Source organism: Muntiacus reevesi, chromosome 1 (assembly GCF_963930625.1).
Source record: "Muntiacus reevesi chromosome 1, mMunRee1.1, whole genome shotgun sequence".
Classification (NCBI taxonomy): Eukaryota; Metazoa; Chordata; class Mammalia; order Artiodactyla; family Cervidae; genus Muntiacus; species Muntiacus reevesi.
Genome location: NC_089249.1, coordinates 230,312,866 through 230,338,055, shown reverse-complemented (window position 1 = coordinate 230,338,055; position 25,190 = coordinate 230,312,866). Strand labels below are relative to the sequence as shown.

General features: G+C 38.5%; 1 protein-coding gene across 18 annotated transcripts in view; it reads right to left on the bottom strand.

The window, feature by feature from the left end:
* The window catches only part of LOC136156218 (protocadherin gamma-C3), a 165,522-nt gene that overhangs the window by 59,537 nt on the left and 80,795 nt on the right, over positions 1-25,190 (bottom strand). Inside the window, exon 1 of one of the 18 annotated variants that reach the window (XM_065918747.1) lies at positions 20,779-25,190. The exons of the other annotated variants lie outside the window; for them this stretch is intronic. Coding sequence (XP_065774819.1) covers positions 20,779-23,202 — 2,424 coding nt within the window. The 5' untranslated portion in view covers positions 23,203-25,190. The remainder of the gene's footprint in view (positions 1-20,778) is intronic. 18 annotated transcript variants of the gene reach the window in all.

Genomic DNA, 25,190 nt, shown 5'->3' with positions numbered 1-25,190 from the left:
TACAGATCAATATATTTCATAAACATTCATGAAATATATATAGAATTACTATATTGAGTCTAGCAATAAAGAAAAGACTAGACTATGATGACCAAGTTGAGTATAAAAATGCAAAGTTGATTAAACATTTAAAATCAATGTGATTAATATATTTATATTATATTTTATTAATATTAATAGTTAATTAATATATGATTAAACATTTTAAAACAATATTAAGCATTCAAAATCAATATTAAACTGAGTTAAACAGAAAAGTTATATGATCAGTTCAACAGATGAAAGAATTTGACAAAAATTTAACACTCATCAATGATAAACTCTCAACAAACTAGAAATAGAGGGAACTTCCTCAATCTAAGTTCATAGAATCTTAATGAGGAAAGAGTAGATGCTTTTCCTCAGAAAAGATCAAATACAAAACAAGGATTTCCACTCTCACCATTTATATTTAATTTTGCCCTAGAAGTATTAATCAATGCAATAGAGCAAGTGTAAGTAGACATCCTCGCTTTGTCTTTATTTGCAGAAAACATATTTGTATATGCAGAGAAACCTAAAGAATCTACCAAAAAAATTGTAGATCTAATTAGGACACACTGAGCACTTGGGACAGAAGGTCAATATACAAAAATTAATTCTAATTCTATATACAGCGATTATAAATTAGAAAATGAAATTTTAAAATGCCATTTAGAATAGCGGAAAACATTAAATGCATCAAATGCTAAGCAATGAATTTATCTAAACATAAGATGATGACTGACATTCAGAAATCAGTTGCATTTCTTTACATTAATGATGAAACACTGGATAGGGAATGTAAAAAAAAAAAAAAAACAACTTTTTAGAATCATAAAAATAAAACCTAGGAATAAATGTGACCAAGGAGGCAAAAGACTTAAACACTGAGAACTATAAAACATTAATAAAGGAAATTAAAAAGGATTCAAAGAAATGGAAAGATAACCCATTCTCTTAGATTGGAAGAATTAACATTGTTAAAATGGCAATACTCCTAAAATCAGTCTACCAATTTAATGTGACCCCTATCAACTAATCCATGACATTTTCCAGAGAACTAGAAAAAATAATCCCAAATCTAAATGGAACCATAAAAGACCCAGAACTGCCAAAGTAGACCTGAGGAAAAAACAAAGCAGGAGGCATAACTCTCTTCAACTTCAAACAATACTACACAGTTACAGTAATCAAAAGGATGTGGTATTGGTACAAAAACAGACATGTGGAACAGAATAGAGAGAACAGAAATAAACTAACACGTGTACAGTTTTCAACAAAGGAGGCAAGAATATAAAATGGGAAAAAAGACAGTCTCTTTAGCAAGTGGTGCTGGGAAAGTTGGAAAACTGCATATAAGATCAATGAAGTTAGAACACACGCTCACATCATGCACAAAAATAAACTTAAAATGACAAAGACTTAAACATAAGACATGACACCATAAAACTAGAAAAGATCATAGGCAAACATTCTCTGACATAAATCATACCAACGTTTTCTTAGGTCTGTCTTCCAAAATAACAATAAATAAATGGGACTTAATCAAGCTTACAAGCTTTTGCATAGCAAGGGAAACCATAAAAAAAAAAAGACAACTTATGGCATGGGAGAAGATACTTGCAAATGATGCAACTGACAACAGCTTAATTGCCAAAATGTACAAACAGCTCATACAACAACAAAAAACAGAAACCCCACTCAAAAAATAGACATTTCTTCAAAGAAGATATACAGATGGTCAGTAGGCACTTGAAAAGATGCTTAGTGTGACTAATTACTAGAGAAATGCAAATCAAAACTACAAATAAGGTACCACACATCACACCAATTGGAATGGACATCATTTAAAAGTCTACAAATAACATGTTGGAGAGGGTGACTAGAAAAGGGAACCCTCCTATACCGTTGATAGGAATATAAGTTGGTGCAGCCACTATGGAAAACAGTATTGATGTTTCTCAGAGAACTAAAAATAGAATTACCATATGATCCAGCAATCCCACCCATCAGCATACATCCAGACAAAATGAAAGCTGCTCAGTCGTGTCGGACTCTTTGTGACCCCCATGGACTACAGTCCACCAGGCTCCTTTATCCATGAAATTCTCTAGGCAAGAATACTGGAGTGGATTGCCATTTCTTTCTTCAAAGATCTTTCCAACCCAGGGATCAAACCCAGATCTCCCACATTACAGGCAGATTCTTTAGCATCTGAGCCACCAGGGAAATATCACCATTCAAAATTATATATGCATCCTTATATTCATAGAAGCACTATTCACAACAGCCAAAACATGAAAATAACCTAAATATGCATTGAGAGATGAATGGATAAAGATGTGGTAAATATATACAATGGAATACTACTCAGCCATAAAAAGAAATACCATTTGCAGCAACATGAATGCAACTAGAGATTAGCATACTAAGTGAAGTCAGTCAGAAAGATGAATATCATATGATATCAATTCTATGTGGAACCTAAAATATGGCACAAGTGAACCTATCTACAAAACAGAAACAGACTCACAGACATAGAGACTTGTGGTTGCCAAGGGGGATGGGAGGAGGGAGCGGGATGGATTAGGAGTTTGCGATTGGTAGGCGCAAACTATTACATTTAAAATGGATAAGCAAGGTCCTACTGTATAGTATAGAAAACTATATCCAATTTCCATTACGGTTTATCCCAAAAGAGTATAAAAAAGAATGTATATGTGTGTATAAACTTTCCTGTACAGCAGAGATTGGCACAACATTATGAATCATCTGTACGTCAAAAAAAAAAAAAAACCACAACAGAACATAAGATGATCTGCACACTGAAAAACACAAAATACCACTTAGAAAAATGAAAGAATTCTTAAAGAGACATTTCATGTTCATGGATTGAAAAATTTAATAGCTACTTTTTCCCAAATTGAAGCTATAGATTCAATGAAACCCTAATCAAAATCCAGAAGCTTTTTTTTTTTAAAAAAAGTAACAGGATGATAAAATTTATTATATAAAATTAAAATATCTAGAACAGCAAAAACAATTTTGAAAAGGAAAACAAAATTGGAGAATACTACCTGATTTCAAGACTTTATTACAATGCTACAAATATATATGCATTAGAATAAGAGATTCCAGAAATCTATGGTCAAATGATTTTTAAGGAAGGTGCCAAGATTATTTAATGGGGAACTGATAGTGTTCTCAGCAAAATTTTTCAAAGGGACAACTCACTATCCCTTGGGAAAAATATGAAACTTTACCCTTACTTCACACCATATACAAGCATAAACATGAAATGAATTGTAGATCAAACTATAAATGATAAAACTATAAAATTTCTGGAGGAAAATACAGGCGAAAATAATCAGAACTTTCAATAGCCAAAGACTTCTTAAACAGAACATAAGTAATACAATTATAGAAGAAAGAAATTGATAAACTGCATTTTATCAAAATTACAACTTCGACTCTTCAAAAGATACTAAGAAAATGAAAAGTCAGTCTTTAACACAAGTCACAATAACCACAAAACATGTGCTAATAACTCAAGATACAGAATATAGTTTTGAAAACTTTCATAACTCAATTTTAAGAAGACAACTCAGTGAGGAACAAAAGATCCGAACAATCTTCAGGAAGAAAACATACAAATAGCTAATAAAGGGACTTCCCTGGTGGCACAGTGGGTGGGAGTCCACCTGCTAACGCGGGGGACACGGGTTCGATCCCTGCTCCGGGAGGATTCTACACACCACGCAGCAGCTAAGCCCGTGTGCCACACTACTGAGCCCAAGCTCTAGAGCCCATGCGTCTCAACTACGGAAGCCTACAGGCTCTAGGGTCTGTGAGCCACAACTAATGAGCCCCTGTGCTGCAACCACTGAAGCCCCCTCAACCTAGAGCCAGCAAGCCGCAACCACAGAGCCCACATGCTGCAACTACTGAAGCCTGGGAGACCTAGAGCCCATGCTCTACAGAGAGAAGCCACCGCGATGAGAAGCCCACGCACTGCAGCTAGAGAGTAGCTTCCACTCTCTGCAAGTAGAGAAAGCAACAAAGCTGTGCCGGGCACAGCAACAAAGACCCAGCACAACCAAAAATTAACTAATTTTTTAAAAAAGGAAAAATAGCTAATAAACACATGAAAAGATGTTCAATATCTTTATTCAACAGGAAAACAAATTAAAGTCACAATGAGAGAGTACTACATACCCACTACAGTGGCTAAAATTTAAAAGTCTGGCAATAGGAAGCATTGGTGATGATATGAAGCATGTGGAACTCTCTTACACTCCTGATGTGAATGTAAAGTGATATCACTGCTTTGAAAACCAGTTTTGAAAAAAAAAAAAAAAAGAAAAGAAAACCAGTTTTGAAACTTCTAAAGCTAAATATAAACCTTCTGTATTATATGACCCAGTGATCATGTTTTTAGTTATTTATCCAAGAAATAAAACACACACATACATATATATAGTAAATATATATATATATTTTACAAAACAAGGCCTACAAAAAGAGGTTGCTGTGCTATGCTTAGCCATGTCTGACTTTGCAACCCCATGGACTGTAGCCTGTCAGGCTCTTCTGTCCACGGAATTATCCAGGCAAGAACACTGGGTGGGTTGCCATTTCCTATTCCAGGCGATCTTCCTGATCCAAGGATCAAACCTGTGTTTCTTGTGTCTTCTACATTGGCAGGCAGACTTTTTACCTCTCTGCCACCTGGGAAGACCTCTGTGCCACATACAAAAAGACTTGTACAATAAATGTTCATGTAACCTTAATCCAGAACACCACCAAACTGAGAACAACCCAAATGTCCATCAACAGGTAAGTGGATACACAAATTGTGATATTTACATAATACAACATGCATATGTGTGCATGCTCAGTCGTGTCCGACTCTGCGACCTCCTAGATGCTAGCTTATCATGCTCCTCTGTCCGTGGAATTTTCCAGGCAAGAATACTGGAGGGGGTAGCCATTCCTTTCTCTAGGTGATCTTTCCAATTCAGGGATCAAACCCACATCTCCTGCATTGGCAGGGAGATTCTTTACCACTGAGCCACCAGGGAAGCCTACATAATACAATACTGCTAGCAATAAAAAGGAACAAGCTTGTCTCGTGCATCCAACCTGGGCTGGTGATCTGTTTCACCCTTGACAGTATACTTGTTTCAGTGCTATTCTCTCAGAAATTCCCACCCTCGCCAGAGGGATGGGATGGGGAGGGAGGTGGGAGGGGGGTTCAGGATGGGGAACACATGTAAATCCATGGCTGATTCATGTCAATGTATGACAAAAACCACTACAATACTGTACAGTAATTAGCTCCCAGCTAATAAAAATTAATGGAAAAAAAAGGAACAAGCTACCAGTACATGCAATATGAATGAATTCCAAAAATATGCTGAGTAAAAGAAGGCAGATACAAATGAGTACATGTTGTAGGATTCCATTTAGATAAAATTCTGCAGTGACAGGAAGCAGATCAGTATTGGCCTGGAGCCGGGAATGTGAGGATCTGATTCTGAAGGAGCATGAAGGAACTTTCTAATGTTATAGAAACGTTCTATATTTTGATTATAGCAGTGGTCACACAGGTATATCTGTCAAAATCCACCTTGGCTGTGTAATTTTAAAAGGTACATTATATATATACACACACACACACATATATAATACTGCAATGAAATTGACTTTTAAAAAATTTTAAAGCAAAGTGCAAAAGAGTACATACAGTCAGCTCTCACTCTGCAAGGTAGTGCAGGACTGTAAAAATGACCATGTAAGCTGAAACTGTGTAAAGTGACCCTAATAAACTATGTGGGGAAATATGATTATTCCATGACCTTTACAATTTTTTAAATGAAAACATTAAAGAATCCCTTGTAGGGACATTAAACAGCAATATTTAATTTAATTAATATTTAATTAATATTTAATTACCACATCATAATCTAAAACACTAGAATCACTGAGAATGAAAGGGCTTTATTTCTTAATAAAAATCTTATCAGACTTCCCTGGTGGTGCAAGGGTAAAGAATCTGTCTGCCTACACAGGGGACATGGGTTCTATCCCTGGTCTGGGAAGATTCCACATGCCCTGGGGCAACTAAGGCTACTCGCCACAACTACCAAAGCCCAAGTGCCCTAGAGCCTGTGCTCCACAACAACAGAAGCTACCACAACAAGAGAAAGTCCACGCACAGCAACGAAGACCCAACACAGCCAAGAAACAAAAACTTATCAAGAAGAGTTTGAAGATGGTTTGGCTTCTTCTCATCCTATAACTTATACAGCAAGCATCTTTTCTATGCCTTGCCCAACTGTCACACACCTTTTAATGTTTGGATCAACTTCCAACGTTATATGTATCCTTTGAGCTTTCAAAGTCAAAAGTATATCTGAGAGTTCCTGTAATGTGGACATTTTACTGGTGTCATATTTTTCCTGGAGCATCTTAATTTTTTCATCACAGCCACTTTCCTCACTTGTGTCATTATGTTCACCTTCACTAACTTCCTTTGGCTACATGTCTTGAGACTCTTAAAGGTAACAGTGTCAACATTCCTGTGGTCACCATTTATTCTGTAACTCTATGTTCAATTCAAATTTTACTGAAAGTCTTAACACTTGTTTCTTGGCTGCACTTTCATTTTTGTTGGTCAATTCCTTCCATACATTTTTGTACAATGTCATGTGGTTTTACCACTGGGAGACAAGAAGCAAACACAACTATATGCTCTGCTGTTTGTGCATGAGCTAAATAATAGATGCATAATGACCGGTCACTACCTGACTGGAAGAAGCCACGTGACTGGTCAATGATCATGATGCACATTTACTATTTGCAAAGTAATTTGTGGACGAAAGGATCAATGGTAAAATTTGTACCTTATGCAGTTACTCAGTTAATATACTATGGAGACCAAAGTTTGAACTGTTTTTAGGAGAATAGTATTATTTCAACTGTGGTAAGTGAAATGTATGTATAATGTAACTGTAAAAAGCCAGGAATGACTGCATAGCCTGTTACTTTTTGTGTAAGAAAGAAATAAGAAAATATATGGTTTGTTTTTTTTTTTTGCAAAAAGACACAGTGACTTACGAATGAGGCAGAAGAGATAGAGGAGTGACTATTTCCTGAGTATAACTTAAAACAAATAGTTTTGACTTTAATTATGTAAATGCTTTACATATTCAAAAATACAAATCAGCACTCATCAATTTTAGAGTGTGGAAAAACTAAAATTGCATGCAATAGAAACAAATACACTTAATTTTATTTCAAATGAATAACATAACCATATCACAAGTAACTTTGAGCACAGTACTTAGACTGATAGAAGTCAGATTCCTGGAGGAGGAAATGGCAACTCAATCCAGTATTCTTGCCTGGAAAATTCCATGGAGAGGAAAGCCTGGCAGACTACAGTCCATGGGGTCGCAAAGAGTCGGACACAACTGAGCACATATGCACACAAGCACACACAAAAGGTCCACATGACAAGAAACTAAGGCAGGACTCTAGCTAACAGCCAGCAAGAAGCTGAGGCCCTCATTCCAGCAACCTCTGAGGACTTAAACCAAATTCAGACTCCTGGTCACAAAATGTTTAAGATAATAAATGTTTGTTAAGTCTTTAAGTCTTGAGCTAATTTGTTACACAGCAATGGGTAACTAATACACTACCCAAAAAGGCCTACTTTAGATATAATCACAAGGAAGCATAAAACAAACCAAAATTAAGGGCATTCTATGAATCCATGGCTTAGAGTTTTTTGAAAATATCAGCACAAGACAAAGCAAGTCTGAAGAACTGTTTCAGATTAAAGTAAACTAAAGAGACATGACAACTAAATGCAATGTGTGAGCTGAGCCTGGACTTGAAAAAATTACAGTAAAGTATGGGTAAAATCTGAATATACAACGTACAGACAATCATATTGTATCAATGTTAAAACGTTCTGATTTTCATTATTGATATTCAATTATCTAAAGAATGTCCTTGTTAGAAAATACATAATGAAGTGCTCAGAAATGAGACATATCTACAAGTTATTCTCAAATGATTCATAAAAATAGTAACATGTACAGACATAAATAGGTATACACACATGTGTACACACACATATGAATGATAAAGAGAGAAATGATAAAGGAAATGTAGCAAAAGACAAAATATTAACAAGTAGGTAGGGGCTTCCCTAATGGTCCAGGGCTAAGACTCCACACTACCAATGCAGGGAGCCCAAGTTCTATCCCTGGTCAGGGAACTAGATCCTGCATGCCACAGCTAGAGATCCCGCACACCCCAACGAAGATTAAAGCTCCTACACCCTACAACAAAGACCACATCCTACAACAAAGCCAAACAAATAAACATTTAAAACCAGTAAGTAGGTAAATCGTATACAATTCTTTGTATAATTCTTGCAACCCTTTGGTAAATTTGAAATTATTTCTAAATAAAAAGTTAACAAAAACTTGCTGTGAAGGTACCTATCAAAATTACAAGCCTATTTTTTTTCCTTTGATGCAGCAATTCCACTTCTGAAAAGTTATCCCACAAGTTTACTGCATACATACAAAATAATGTAGGTACAAGGCTATTCAACTCAGCTGTTTGTAATATTTGAAGACTGGAACAACCCATGTATCAATTTATTAACCAGGAGACTGATTTAACAGCACAACAGAACACTAAGCAGCTGTTTAAAAAAAAAATAACTTTATGTATTAATATGAAAATATTTTTCAAGGATACATTGAGGAGTGAAGAAAGCAAGATATAAACAGCGTATAGCATGTTATCTCTTTTGTAAGAAAAGTGGGGAAATAAAAACATGTGTCCATAATTCACCCATATTTGTATAAAGAAACGCTGAAAGGATACTTAAGAAACGAATTAAGTTTACCTTCACTGTGTTAACTGCAGCCTGCAGGCCTATTAGCTCTGTAGTTGCCCAGCTGCGAAAGTGAAGAAAGTCCAGAGACCTTGACGGAGACATCAATAATTTGTCGAACAGGGAATCTTATAAGTCAGAAGGTCGTGGAACAACACCCCACTGTGAACAGCACACAGCAGGCAGGACTTGGCAACAACTTTGCTGCTGCTGCTAAGTCGCTCAGTCGAGTCCGACTCTTAGCGACCCGATGGACTGCAGCCTACCAGGCTCCTCCGTCCATGGGATTTTCCAGGCAAGAGTACCAGGGTGAGGTGCCATTGCCTCCTCCGAACAACTTCGCTACTCACGGAAAATGGAGGTTACCATTTATAGGGGGGAAATGACGTCGGGTTGGTTTATCAGTTACCAGGGAAACCAGCCGCTGGAGCGGGGGGCAAGCACTTAGCTACTGATTAAACCCCATGATTAAGACGAGTGGATACACGTGAGTAGGGGGTAAGCGATGTCGGGACTGGTAAAACAGCAGATGGACTGAGCAAGAAAACAGCCGTTCTGGGTGCCCTGATCATACACTCCGCCCCTACGTACTCGGCATGACCCTTACAAATCTTGGTCCACCCTCTCTTCCAGGATATCCCTGGGGTCAGGTATGCAGAGGTACACTGCAACCACATACCACAAACGCAATACTGCAGCTAAAGACTATCAAGAGTGAGATTCCTAGTATGCCAAAAATAGTCAATTCACCAAGACAGGGGCAAATTCTAGAGCCAAGTGCTCACCAGGTCGATGGAGAAGGAATCTATGGCAGTGTTGTCCTGGTCTAAAGCTTTCATACAGAGGAAACACTGTGGGAGTCAGCGGGCATACACACAACACTGAGTTTGAATGAGAGCACAGGCCCCACCTGGTGCTGCTCTTAGCATGTCCAGAGCCATCCTGTTTTGAAGGACCACTCGTCTCACTGGTGGGTCTCCTCAGACAGGAGAGTTACTGCACGTCTAGTATTATGGAAGGCATGTATGTTTAGCCAGTACTTCTACTTGCTACTGTACATCAACAGAGGCATCTCCCTGCACACCCAGCAATCAGACACATTTCACAGTGAGGCCACCGCTGTTGCCCAGCCTGTGAACAGACTCCCTCTGCTCGGCCTAGGGATAAAATGTAAGATGTTTAACAGTCACAGTACAGAAAATATCATGACCTTTGAGCAAAATACAAGCAGTAACAACACTGAGATAATACCAGCCCTGCCTGAGTTTTTGGTCTTGGCCTGTCCTCTCTCAGCATCCCCAGCTGTGCTGAGTACTGAAGAAGGAGGAATGACAAGACCACAGGTTAATACAGCAGTGCTTTTCTCCAGGAAGTGTCTCTGATTAATTACCTTGGTAGTCTGAGGTGGGGCCAGATAGAAGACAGATGAAATCTATAGGTTCCTTTCTTATTCTATTCCTCACATACCCCGTGGCATATGCAAACCCAAACCACCGGGGACTTAATTGTCAGTCCCAGAGTCATTAAATGACCCTGTGTGTAAATGTGTGTTTAACACATTAAAGGGGAACATTTAATGTGTTCCCCTTGGAGGGAGATCCTGTGGCAAGTGCAAAAAGCGAGTTATTGTCCTGACCAATGGTTGGCAATGGCCCTTCAGTGGTCAGCAGTTGAAATAAGATGGTTCAGGAAGTAATGTGAGTGGCAGATGAAGCTTTACTTGATTGTCGGCAGCTCACCTCTTACTCTGCAATCCAGTTCCTAACAGGCCACAGACCACTACCAGTTCACAGCACCGGGCTTGAGGATCCCTGCTCTAAATAAATATTCCTTATGTGAAATAACAGTGATTAAGCATCAAGTTGAGACCAACAGTAATTTTTTGGACTTTGCCGTGGGATCTTAATTCCTCAGCCAGGGATCGAATCCTCACCCCTTGAAGTGGAAGTCTGGGGCCCTAACCTCTGGACTGCTAGAGAATTCCCAGAAATCAACATTATTAATGGTCATAGAACTTCTTTTGCCCTTGAGGTTATAGAAATTTCCCACGTTTTCATGTGGGTAGATTATATGGGTGTATACATGTGCCAAAACTCGAAAATAAGATCCTTGCATTTCACTGTATATAAATAATACTTTGATTTAAAAGGAGATTTAAGAAAATAAAACATCAGACTCCCCTCATCACCCTCACCTTACCTCCAGATTCATCCCCAACAGTTTACTACTGTGAATATCTGATTATGTTTAATTTCAAGCATTTTTCTGTATAAGTGAATGTGCGTGCTTTTTGTTTCCACCACAGGGATCATTTTACAATACATACACTGTTCTGCAACTTGCTTTTCCCAGTTAAAAATATCTCAGGGACATCTTTTCAAGTCCTTGTTAAATCTGCAATCTACCTCAATCTTAGTAATTTTATTTTATGATAGGAAACACATTTACATGTGTTCAAAAATCAAAATAATAAAACAGGTAGAGCACATGGAACTCCGCTCAATGGTATGTGGAAGCCTGGATGGGAAGGGAGTCTGGGGAGAACGGATACATGTATATGTATGGCTGAGTCCCTTTGCTGTCCACCTGAAACTATCATAACATTGTTAATCAGTTTTACCCCAGTTCAAAATCAAAAGTTTAATTAAAAAAAAAACAGCATTGGTTCTCACACACACAAAAAAAAAAACAGTAAGATTTCTGCATAGCAGTTAGTGAAGAGAGGAATAATGGGGAAAAAATGTGTTTCAGGCAAAGAAAACAAAAAATGCATCATTCCTGCACCGAACTGGAAAAAGAACATAGTATAGAGCATGAGGGGAAGAGTGCCTTGAAAAAGTTCAAGAGGTAAGCAGGAGTCAGCTCATGCAATAGCACGCAGTCATACATTGGGTATTATTTCCTACAGCAAGTGGAAACCTTTCATAAAAGATTTTAAGAACACATAATCACTTTGTTATGTTTTTATCATACATATACACAGAAAATAAAGAGAAAGTGTTAGTCGCTCAGTAGTGTCTGACTCTTTGAGACCCAATGGATGTAGCCCGCCAGGTTCCTCTGTCCATGGAATTCTCCAGGCAAGAATACTGGAGTGGGTAGGAAATTTTTGGAGGTGATAGAAATTTGTGGCATTGGTTGTGGTGATGGTTTCACTAGAATATACTTATCTCTAAGCTCACCAAGTTGTATATATTAAATAAGTACAACTTTTTATATCTTAATAGTAAAGTCATTTTTAAAATGGTGACCATATGTCCAACCACACTCAATATCTGCACTTGGATGTTTCTCAGACTCTTAAACTTAACATGCTTACAACTCAACTCTCGATTTCTCTGAGTCTTCCACATATCACTAAATGGTACTTTGTGCATCCAGTTCCTTAATTCAGAAACCTGGAAATGACTCTCATGTCCTCCTTTTCATCCTTTGTACTCAGTCAACAGTATTTCATTGAGAATCTATCATGTGTCAGGTGACAAGATTAGTTCAGTTAAGACTATAACAATAAACAAACCAGTCCCTTGCCCTTCAGGAGTTTACATCCCACCCACTCCATTATTGTCTTGTTGAATATGTTTCCTAAATACATCTCCAATCTACCCAATTTATATCTACAACCTTCTCTTGAATGCAGTCCAGCATCATTTCTTACCAGGAACAGTCTGTCATCTGCTCTCCCTACTTCCATTTATAACCCTCATAAATCAATTCACCACACAGCAATCAGAGTAATCTTTTAAAAACTGAAATCATAGCTTGTCTCTGCCTTTTATAAAATCTTTCAACAGCTCCTAAGTACAAGATTACTTTAAAAGTATCTCACTTATTTTTCATTTCTAGCCTCCGTAGCCCTTTTTAATTGCTTACCTTTTTTCTTTTTTTAAGTCCTTTACTATTCCCTCTGGCCAACAATTTCTTCTTTAATCTCCTTGTTACCTAGCTAATTTATATGCATCCTTCAGACAGCATGCTAAGAATTATTTCCTGATAGAAGATTTACTGACACTACAAACCAGAATAGGCTTCTCTATTACAAGCTCTCTTAGCACCCTGCTTTTCTCCTAGGTGGCATATATCAGACTTGTAAAAGTTTGTATCTTTGAATGGGGGCCCATTAATGCAGAAATCATAATGGCCTTGTTTACTGCTGCATCCTTGACACCTAGGACAGTGCCTTGCATATAGTAGGTGGTTAATAAACATTTGTTACAGAAAAGAATGAATGATCAATCCACTACTAGACTAAGGGCAGACACTAGTGTTTTCTCTAGTTTGGGGTGGACTCTTCCAACCTGTTCCTGCAGAAAAGGGGAAGGGTGAACTTACGTAGAGGTGGTTTAAGCTCAGACTATATTCTCTTACATTATATTCTCACACGATAAGAGAATAGAGCATCTCACACCTCTTGCTTTTCAGAAGCATGTGCAATATACAAAATCAAGTTTTTCTATAAACGAGCAACAAACAATCAGAAAATGAAACAAGAAATACATTGTACAATAATATCCCAAACCATCAAATGTGTATAAATAAAGATATACAAGACCTAAAACATTGTTGATAGAACTTAAGACCTAAATAAACAGAAATATGAGCTATATAGTATCCACCTGGATTTCAAGTCTCAACATTGTTAAGATAACCCCTCCACCAGTAGATTTATAGATTCAAGGCAATCAATCCCCTGAAGGCTTTTCCTCTATGGAAAATGACAAGACAATTTTAATTTATGTGGACAGGCAAAGGGCTAAGAATAGTCAAAATGGCACTGAAAAAGGAGAAAAAACCTGGGAGACTTACTTACCTGACGTCAAGACTTATAAAGCTAGAATAATCAAGCCAGAGTGGTACTGGCAAAGGCATAGGCAGATCAATGACATATGATGGAGAAACTAGAAACAGACCCACATATATCGATCAAATGATTTTCAACAGGGGTGCCAAAGCAATTCAATAGGAAAAGGGAAGTCTTTTTGACAAATGATGCTGGAAAAACTGGGCATCAGTATGGGAAAAAAGAACCTTGACCCCTACCTCACTGAATCACTGCCTCATACCACATATGCAAAAATCAACTTTAAATAAGGTAAATAGAAGAGTTAGTAGGTATCAAATATGTGCCCTCTGTTCACCAGGAATAGTCGCTGCCTTCTCTAACATACTGCCAGAACAATGTTAAATAAGGTAAATCCAGTATATAAAGTGACACATATTGTTGAAATGTTTGCCTTTTCTTGGTTTTCAAGCTTTAGCAAATTTTTCAGGTAAGCATCAGAATCCAGTTTGAAGATGCCAAATTATCTGATTTGTTGAATTCCTTTTAGAAACCAATAGCTAAGCAGAATTTATAATAAAATGAACATATCTTGGACAACAGAATCCACACCAACAAGGAACCCTACTGTGACTAAAAATCAGACACACTCCAATGCATCTTCCTCCTAATATTCTCTTTCTGCTTACTTACCAGTAATCCTCCTTTCACTTTTTTCAGAGCTTCCATATTACCCATTTTACCTATTTTCACTTTCCAAAGGTAACTATTTTCATGTGTGTGGTTGTGGTTGTTCTATTTCAGACCACAAACTTCCAAAAAACTTGCAGTATTAATATAACGGGGAGTTTTACTTGCAAATGTTATCATATAATTCTTGAATTGTTTATAATCTGCAAGTTTGGTAAAATGGTATGCTACCATTATTTGGATCCATTTGTATAATTACCAGGTCACAAGGAACAGTCTCGATTTGATATTCTGCATTAGCTCAAATTTGCCTGAATTATTTGAATCTGTCACAGTGGAGTAGGAGATACGGCCATTGGGTCCCAGATTGGGGTGTGAGATGCAGACTTGGGCAATGGGGGTGCCAGGAGGGCTGTTTGCATCCATGTGGACCATGTACAAGGCCTGAGGGAAAACTGGCACATTGTTGACACCGCTAGCTGCTGTGCTGCCAGATGCTTCTTCTGGAGGAGAGTGGTGGCTTACTTTGGTCAGCAGCTGTGATGGTGACATTGTACTCCAGGGTTTGCTCCCACTCTAGGGCTCCATCCATGACAAGCTTGTAGCGATTACTGGTGGAAGATTCAATTCTAAAAGTGCATTTTCTTGTTCCAGACACGTGACCTCCCTGTTTTCTCCTGAATCTGGATTCTGTGTTTTAAAACAGAGCAGTTACTATTTGAGGGGCAGAATCTTCATGAATTACAAAAATAGAAATAAAAACTATCTCTGGGGGAATTCCCTGGTGGTCCAGTGGTTAGGATGCTGAGCTTTCACTGATGAGGTCGAGGGTTCAATGCCTGATTGGAGAACTAAGATCCCACAAGCCACCAGGTATGGCAAAAAAAATCTCCAGTACTTTGTTGTCATCATCTAGAACTTTTATTTCAATGATGCTGGGAAATCAATCCACCCTCCCTGCCCTCACACACACACCCTCATTCCTTCCTTTCAAACCATGGAATACTCTTTAATCTCGTCATATTCCAATTTACTTGAAGTTTTCATTTTTCCTCTACCATGATGAAGGCCAAACTGGATATGGGTATCCTGGGCTCCACAGGCATTCCTGATCTCTACTTTGATGCCCTTGTCCAGGTCAGCAACCCTCAGTCTCAGCACAGAGATGCCCAGGGGCATGTCTTCTTAAAGGCTGACTCTGTATACATTCTGGCTGAAATCGGAGGTTGGGAGGTTGTAGTTGGTGTTGACCACCAGTGTTGGGATCTGGGCAGCTCTGCTTCTGGTGCTCCTTGCTATCTAATGCTGTCAAGACTAAGTGATTCAACCTCTGCTTTTCTCAGGCTAGTGACTTTAACAAGTTCAGTCTATTTGTTTCCACTGTTGGTCTCTCACTTCGAAGACAAATACACAGTTGCTGCTAGGGTGATAATTTTGCAAGAGAATTGCTTTCAACATTAGGGTCTTTTGCAGGTACTATTGCAAATCTTGCTCCAGGCTGAGTCAACTAACATATTTAACTCAACAGCATTCCTGCTGAACTGGGGAGTATTATCATTTATATTTTCAATATATTAATGTGAAAAACATTAAAAGAATTTTCAACTACCATTTATAATGTATGATACAAAATGTAGTGTGTGGGCATATCGGCTCCAGGTCCATCCCCACTTTCTTCACTTCAAGTGAGGTATTCTTTTTCCACATTAACCTGCAACTTCTGAGCCCATTAATTCTGGACAACCAGCCCCAGAGGTTTTGCAAGGTCTGATTAGGAAAGCCACCCAGAGGAAACATAATGGGATCTCCTGTTTATCTGTTTCCACGTGGGCTGATAGCAGTATTCTGGGTCTCTGCTCTAGAACTGCAAACTGAAGAAATCAGAGGCCGAGGTTCTGAACAGTTGAGAGCAAAGAGAAAAAACTGTTTCTCACTGGAATCTGCGAGCTGAAAGGCAGTAGCACAGTCTTACTTGGGCAATTAAATATTCTTGGAGATTTATATTCTCAATGACTCCAGCATATGCAGTCATAGTGATGACTTCTTTTTATTTCTTCTTGTCATTTAAAAACATTATTAGGTTGAGTCTTTTTATTTATTTTTAGTGTTTTTCCTCTATTTTTTGGTGGGGGAAAAGACTTTACTTTTTTCATATACACAGTCTCAGGATGAACTACTGGCTGGATCTTCAGTTGTAAACATATAGAAAGCTTTTAGGAAGTTTCACAATATAGAAATCTTATGGATTGTGGCATCTATTTTGAAAATTTAATTAATCTCCAATTCCTTAGCTTTATATAGATAGATCAGAGAGTTGGCTCTTTTTAGGAGTTTGATGTAGAAGGAAAGCACAAGTAAAATGGGTTTTGCATTGTGATTTTCTCCCAGGATACTACTCTCTAATCACTGAATTCAAGCCTTTTATTATTTAGAAGGTGTACAAACTACTGTGTGAAATTTTTCAGAGAACTAAAGATGAAATAAGAAATTACACTTGTTCTCAATGATTATTAAACGTCTTTTCATGGCTTCTCTCGGAGAAATTGTGGAAATACTGATTTTTTCCACATATAGATAAATTATTTTACCTGCCCTATGGTCCATCTGATGGCAATTTCATCACATTTTCTTGAGCCAGAGATCTTCCAATTTGGTATCCAGAAATCTTGTCCTCTCTCAAAGATTTTTTTCAGTTATCTTTGCCATTGGCCATTTTTTCCTATCTGTGATTTTAAATGTATCCTGAAGACTATGCTCTATTATTGATAAATTTTCATTAGGTACGGTTTCCTAAAAATGAGTGTAAAAACTCTAAGTGTAATATTAGAGTGTAAAATCTCTTTCCTAAAATATACAGTCATTAGTTTGATCAACATCCTTTCACAATTATGTGACTGCTTAAAATTTTTTAAAAATAGCTTTGTTGGGATATATAATTGATATATGAAGAGTGGCACATATTTAACATAAAGGCATTTACCTTTTTGAACTTGATATCTTGCATGAGGAAAAAGCAGATTTTTCACCAAAACTAATCAATTTATGATCACAGTTATATTCTGTTAAATGTAACTGAGAAAACTGTATTACAATCTACTCATTTATCATTAGTCTTTTAATGCCATTTAAAATAATCTATGAGTTGAGTAGTCTCAGTAAGTTGTACAGACTCAGCAAGGATCCTAGGCCACTGCTGCTTCAAGGAAGATAATATCTCTTATAGAATGGAAGTCAAGGAAGAATGTCTGCTGACAGATTACAGTCCAATTTTAGGTGCTATAAAATAGTGGAACTACAACTTTTAAGTGGTAGTTGAACACTTTGATTAACTTAAAAGATTAAGTGAATGCATATCCACTTTCCATATGACACAGAGGAAGATAAAAGTTGTTTACATAATTTCATTACTGAAACAAGAAACATAAACATCCAAACCTACTGCCCAATTACTCTAAAAAGCCAATCAATAAATATCCCAATTATCTATCAATCCTAAATTATCAACAAATAACCTAAAGCTAAGATTGATATTTTGTGCAGCTATTAACTTAAATTCTCAGGTGGCCAAAACCAAATAACTCCAGCTCTCAGATTTCAGTGATCCATTTTCCACTTAAATCATCCTGGCAATTCTACTGGAGTAAATTGGTCCTTAGATAAGATCCTCGTTTAAGTAAAACCATGGTTCAGACAGAGAAAACTTAACACTCATAAAATTGTCTCATCAAAAACAATCCTCCCTCTATCTTTTACAACTTTAAACAAGGTCTTCTCAATCAAGAATGTGCCTAAGCGCTTAAGATTTTTACAGCAGGGGGGATCGGGATGGGGAATACGTGTAACTATATGGCTGATTCATGTCAATGTATGACAAAACCCACTGAAATGTTGTGAAGTGATTGGCCTCCAACTAATAAAATAATATTTAAAAAAAAAAAAAAGATTTTTACAGCAGCTTTCATAAACTTCTTAGAAAAGTTTTACCTCCACTCACGGGTCATCCCATTGTATTATCTGGAGATGCACACAAGTTATTACTTTTCCCAACAAAACATTAAGTGTTGTGATAATGAAAGCACATCTTCTTTTTCTATTGACAATGTTTTAAAGAAAGGGGGGCATTTCCTGTTAATTAAGTACATATTATGAACTAGATAGTTTATATTATATGTTATCACTAGTCTTCACCACAGTCTTTCAGATTACATTACAATTCTTATTTTGCTGAACCTGAAAGCAATTAAATAATGTTAAAGATCACACAGGAGTTACTTCATTACACAACTGCTGTTTCTCTATCACATCTTAGAATACCGATATTAGGTAATATTCACAGCACATAAATTTGTCCATTCATTCACTCAATAAGTATTTAATGAAACTGATTTAGCTTATACTGGAACCATAATTGAGATCACTGATACTTGAGATACAGTTTAAGGTTCATCACTAATCATTGCCCTAGCTCTTAATGGTTTGTCCCTAAATGAGGTTATGTGAATAGAAATAAACATAATTGGACCATACTAGTTTAGCTTTCCAAATAATTTCTATTGCATATTACATCTTTCATTGAATCAACGGACACATGAAACTGGCCACGCTATAAACATTTTAATAACTTTCACAAAACAATAGAAGTTATGCTTCCCTCTGTTTTCCCTGATCTTTAGAAAGGTCTATGTACTAAATTCCATTTGGGGGGCTTCCCTGTGGTGCAGTTGCTGGGACTATGTGCACTCAATGCAGGGGGCTCAGGTTCCAATCCTGGTCAGGGAACTAGATCCCACATGACGCAATTAAGAGTTCCTATGCCACGACACCACCAAAAGATCCTGCATGCTGCAACTAAAGATCCCACATGCTGCAAAGAAAATTGAAGGTTCTGTGTGCCACAAAAAGACCTGGCACAGCCAAATAAATAAGTAAATAAATACTTTTAAAAATTATTTTTAAAAATTCCATCTGGAACTTAATGTCAGTACAAAGTGCTATTTTCAATAAGCACAAAAACTTCATTAAAAAAATTTGACAGGTAGACCCATTTTATATTTCCTTTTATTGTCTTGGTTAAGAACCATAAAGTGACATGTAAACTTCAGTAGCAGCAACTGTCTCATTTTAGGGCAATTTGATTATCTTTCATTCCCCAAATGGTTTTCAATCTCTTTTATAAGTCTAGGTTTTAATTAACTACTGTATTTTTGAAAAGAGAAAGGCAACAAGTCAGGAGAAAATAATTAGGATGCTATAATTTCCTACTCCTTTATAAGAATTCACCAAAAGAAACCAGGCTTCTCATAGGTTCCAGCAATGCTTTCCCAAGAATAATATATTATAGCATTTGATATCTGTTTGACATTCTACAATAAGCATAAGGATATAAGGAAACAGAATTTGTACATTTTCAAGAAAATTTTCCATGTATCTGAGAATTATGGGAAATTTTACACATGAAGAGAGAATTACTATAAATGTATGATGATATCAAAAATGTGCTCAAAACACAATTTGTCAACTCTGAATATTTCACAGAAACATCATTAAGATCGTTCATGTAGATAAAATGGGCCAAAGAAATATCTAACCTGGAAACACATACAGACTTGTAGTCCTGAAATTTATAATAGGGATTAAAAAAATAATCTGTTCAGTTTTTCCCCATACAATACTTACACTGTGTATATTTCAGTGAGAAAGTTTTAAATGCATATGAATAAACTCATGATATTTGAGATTTTGTGAATAATTTGAAACCATGAAATGACTTAGGATACTGAGAAAGTATAATGTATACATCTCTAATGACCAGAATCACTGCGCTTTAAAAGAAACTAAATGAAATTTATGAAATTGTTAAAAAAAACTTCATGTGTAGCTAGAAGTCGCTCTGTTTATAAAACTTTACATAAAATATCATTTATAGACTTTTCATTGAATGAGATTTATCCCCTCTAGAAGAATCTGTGTTCTTAACAGATAAATTGCCATTGGATGTTCAACATAAAACTGTTGCATGGCCGATGAAAAATTAAAACAGCAATGAAAACCAGGAAGAGTTGGTAACTCATAAGGATTGGTACAGTTGGTAAATTAAATTAGAAAAATTATAGAGTATTAAAAAGTACTTTATAAAGTAGATATAAAATTTAATATATAAATATACAAATATATATTTTAAATTATTATAAATAAGGTGTGAGGGAAGGCGTGAGGGAAGACCTGAAGGCAGACCGCCGGGTTGTCATCGGTGTCCGCAATGTTCATATAAATTTCTTGGGGTCTGTTTAATAGATTCCGAATAAATATTAATCACCCATAATAAGAGGTATCTTGCTCAAAGCTAAGAGAATACTTGATATGCACTCACCTGAATTAATGCACGATTATCTTTAGAAAACACGGAATCGCCTGAGAGCAAGAGAGGCTCGCTTTTCCCACAGCTCTCCTGGCTGATGAGCGTGTCCGCATAGTTCGGCTGCGGGAAGATCACGTGACTCCCCCGCGAGTCCGCGGTGAGCGAGACCTCGTGCGAATAGGTCTGCAGGAAAGCCCGCACCCCGTCCACGCCCACAAACTGAGACGCCGGCACGCCAGCCAACCCGCTGCCCGAAGCCTGGAGCAGACGCGACGTGTGCCAATGCCGCAGTCTGAGCGCCAGTAGCACGATGACAAAGGCGAGGAAGACGCAGGAGACCGCGGCCACCGCCACCACCAGGTAGAGTGTGAGGCCTGAGTCGTCGGAGCTGGTTGGAGATTCTAGGCTGCCTAGATCAGCCAGGACATCGGGGATACTGTCAGCCACAGCCACCGTGAGCGTGACGGTGGCAGAGAGAGGGGGCTGCCCCTGATCCTGGACGGCCACCACCAGGCTCTGCTTGATCGCGTCTCTGTCCAGCAGCGCCCGCGCTGTGCGCACCTCGCCCGTGTGCAGCCCCACCGAGAAGAGCCCTGGCTCGCTGGCCTTGAGCAGGCGGTAGGACAGCCAGGCGTTCTGTCCCGAGTCTCTGTCCACTGCCACCACCTTGGTGACCAGGTAGCCGGGCTCTGAGGAGCGGGGTGCTAGCTCCACGCCTGTGGAGCCATCGGTAGGTACGACGGGGAAGAGGATCTCTGGCGAGTTGTCATTCTGGTCCAGCACGAACAGGCTCAGAGAAACGTTGCTGCTGAGTGGAAGGTCCCCGCTATCATGTGCCATCACTTGTAGCTCTAAGTCTCGGAATTGTTCATAGTCGAAGGAGCGGAGCGCATACAGGACACCAGTGTCTGAGTTTATGGAGACGTAGGAGGACAGGGGAGCTCCCTGGAGGGTATCCTCCACCAAGGAGTAAGTGACCTGGGCATTCTCTCCATAGTCGGGGTCATAGGCGGTCACAGAGATGATGGAAGCTCCTCTGGGGTTGTTTTCTAGTATATATGCCGAGTAGGAGGCTTGAGAGAAGGCAGGCGCATTGTCGTTGATGTCTGCCACGTTCAGGGTGATGTGAGTTTCCGTGGACAGGGGCGGGCTTCCTCGGTCAGTGGCCATCACGGTGATGTTGTAGCTAGGAACCAGTTCTCGGTCTAGGAGTGTGTCTGTCATTAAACTATAATAATTTCCATAAGACTTTTCTAATTTAAAGGGCAGATTCCTTTGGACGAAACAGGTTACTCGTCCATTTTCCCCAGAGTCTTGATCATTTACATTTAAAAGGGCAATTAACGTCCCTCTGGGAGAGTTTTCCGGAATGGAGCTGGAGAGAGAGGTGACTACTACTTCAGGGGCGTTGTCATTCACGTCCAAAACTGTGATCAGGACTTTGGCTCGCGCAGAATATCCTGCGTTATCCGTTGCTTGCACTTCCATCTCGTAGAATCCTGATTCCTCGTAGTTCAACTCCCCTATTGTTGAAATCGTCCCTAAATTACAATCTAGCTCGAAAAGTTGGGCCGCTTTGTTGTCCACATACCGGAAGGAATACATCACTTCCGCATTGGATCCTTCATCAGGGTCGGTGGCATTTACCAGAAGCAGTTTAGTGCCCACGGCCACATTCTCCGGAACGCTCACACGGTACTCGGATTGAGCAAACGCTGGTGCGTTGTCGTTCGCATCAAGGACCATCACACGGATGCTCGCAGTGCTAGTACGGACTGGATCGCCACCATCGGAGGCCGTGAGAACCAGGTGGTGAACGGCTTTTTCCTCGCGGTCCAGGGCGCGCTCCAGCACCAATTCCGGGTACTTATTACCATCTGCTCCGCTTTGCACGTCAAGGGAGAAGTGAGTATCACTGCTGAGATCGTAGCTCTGGAGTGAATTCTTCCCTATATCCGGATCCCAAGCGTGGGGAAGGGGGAACCTCATCCCTTTAGCTGCGTTTTCACTCATTTTTATTTCTAATTCACCTTCCTGAAAATATGGGGCGTTATCATTAATGTCCCTCACTTCTACCACTACCCCGTATATTTTCACTTGATCCTCCATCAGAATCTCCAGATTTAGTTGACACTTGACGGCCCCCATACAGAGCTCCTCCCGGTCTATCCTGCCCGCAGTGACCAAGCTGCCGCTCCGCGGGTTCAGAGCGAAAAGTTGTGCCCTACCTCTGGAGACGATGCGGACTCCGTGCTCCTCCAGTTCCTGAGGCTCCAACCCCAGATCCTTGGCGATGTTCCCCACCCTAGAGCCTTTCTCCAGCTCCTCGGGAACTGAATAATAGATTTGTGTGCCTCCAGTTTCCCACAGAACCCCCAGGAGAACTCCCAGCAAGACTAGCTTTTTGCAGTCCCCGTGCATTCGCGCAGGAATCATTGTCACTTTCCTTGAGTACTACTTCCAGTTCTTCCCTTGATCAGCGAAGTCCGGATCAGCTCACTCGTCCTTAAAGCCCACACTTTGGGGACCCGAGCTCCTCTGCTCAGTTTCCTCAGAGTCCGAGAGATGGTTAATTTTTCTCTGTGCTTGTGCTTCACGCGCGTGCACGGCTGGCAGGAGCGCTCTGCTCTTCTCTCCCGGTTGGTGAACAGCGGCGCTCAGAGTCCTAACCAATTACTGCACAGTCTTAAAGTCCGGGAAACCATTTTGGTTTCTAGACCTTAAATAGCTCCACCTACTGTTCTTCAAACAGGGATGAAAGTGGACCCAACTAAAACTACTGTATTCATCTTATTTGGAATTTCAGTGAACTTTTTATTCCCCTAAACTTCTCATAAACAGCCACCTTCCTGAGATTCTTTTCTGTACCTGTATGTATATTCTGATTTTGCTGATGAGCTTTTACATGAAGTTTCTATACACAATAAATTTAACCATGTAATTTTAGTACACCACCTTTGGTATCACCCCCAACACACATACATACCTATTATGGGAGTCTCCTAAGGCGGTTCATGTTTTGAGAAATTATATAACAATAATTTTAAAATTCTCACTCAACTAAAACCTGGGGCAAAAATTTTCGGTAGATTCTTAAATTTTACTAAATGGAAGAACTACTTTAACAGGTTGTTGACATTTAGCATTTAAAAATCAAATTTTTACAATAATATGGCAACCTAAAAATAAGAAACGTGATTGCACACATTATCAGAATCACACTTGACAGGAAATCAAGTGAAGAAGACACACATTTATAGAACAAAATAGAAGCATTCCAGAGACACTGGTTCAAGATGGCAGAGTAGAAAGACATGTGCTCACCTACTTCTTCAAGAGCACCAAAAATCACAACGAATTGCTAAGCAACCATGGATAGAAAGATGTAGAACCCACCAAAAAAGATACCCCACATCCAAAGTCAAAGGAGAAGCTGCAATGAGATGGTAGGAGGGGCACAATCACAATAAAATAAAAAAAGAAAGCACTCCAACTAGCATTTGCTGGGGACATGGGTAGGACTCTACTAATATATTTCAAAAGAATGTTTAGGATCAGTATCCTGTGAAAAACCACAATGGAAAAGAATTTGAAAAAGAATATGTATATATGAATGACTGCAGTGCATAAGAAACTAACACAACACTGTAAATCAACTATACTTCAGTTAAAAAAGAGAATGTGTAGGAAGATTAGAAACCAAAATATTATAAACTCACCTTTTTCTGGGAAACGCCAAATTCCAGTTACTGACACTTACTGGTAATATATTTGGAAGCCCACCAAAATATAGGGGAAAAAAATCTCACTATTGTGCTTTCACATATGTAAATATTTATATTATGAGGATAAGCATATTTGGCAGGTATACCATAAATAACATCTTTAACACTGCATTGAAATCAACAGATAGCTCTGAGAAAAGGTAGGACATAAAATTTATCTGTTCAGTGGTACTCAAAGAATCCCTAGGAAATGTACCTAAATATTAGGTAGTCATTATTATGTCCTTAATTTTAAAGTTTGTATGCATTTCCCTCACACTTTGTAGTTAACACTTTGTAGTTAAAAGAGTAAAGAAAAGCCTTATATGCTAAGATATTGATGTTCTAAAAAAGAGAAATACCCACAGGAAAAAAATTATGCTTCCATTAAAAATATGTGAATGGCAGCAGCATTATACTATCCACATCTCACAGTAAGAGAGATTTTGTGTGGGGATAATAGAATAGAAAACTCAGATGAAATTGTCAAAATATTTTAAATACTTCAGGGTTAATAATAAGAGTTGCTGACCTACCCAGAAAGAAACAGAAAAGACAGAGTGGGCAAACAAAAATGAAGTGATAGTGGATATAATCTGTTTAAGATTTTTTCTTTGTTAAATATTGGTTTAAAAATAATCCAAACCCATCTGCAGATGA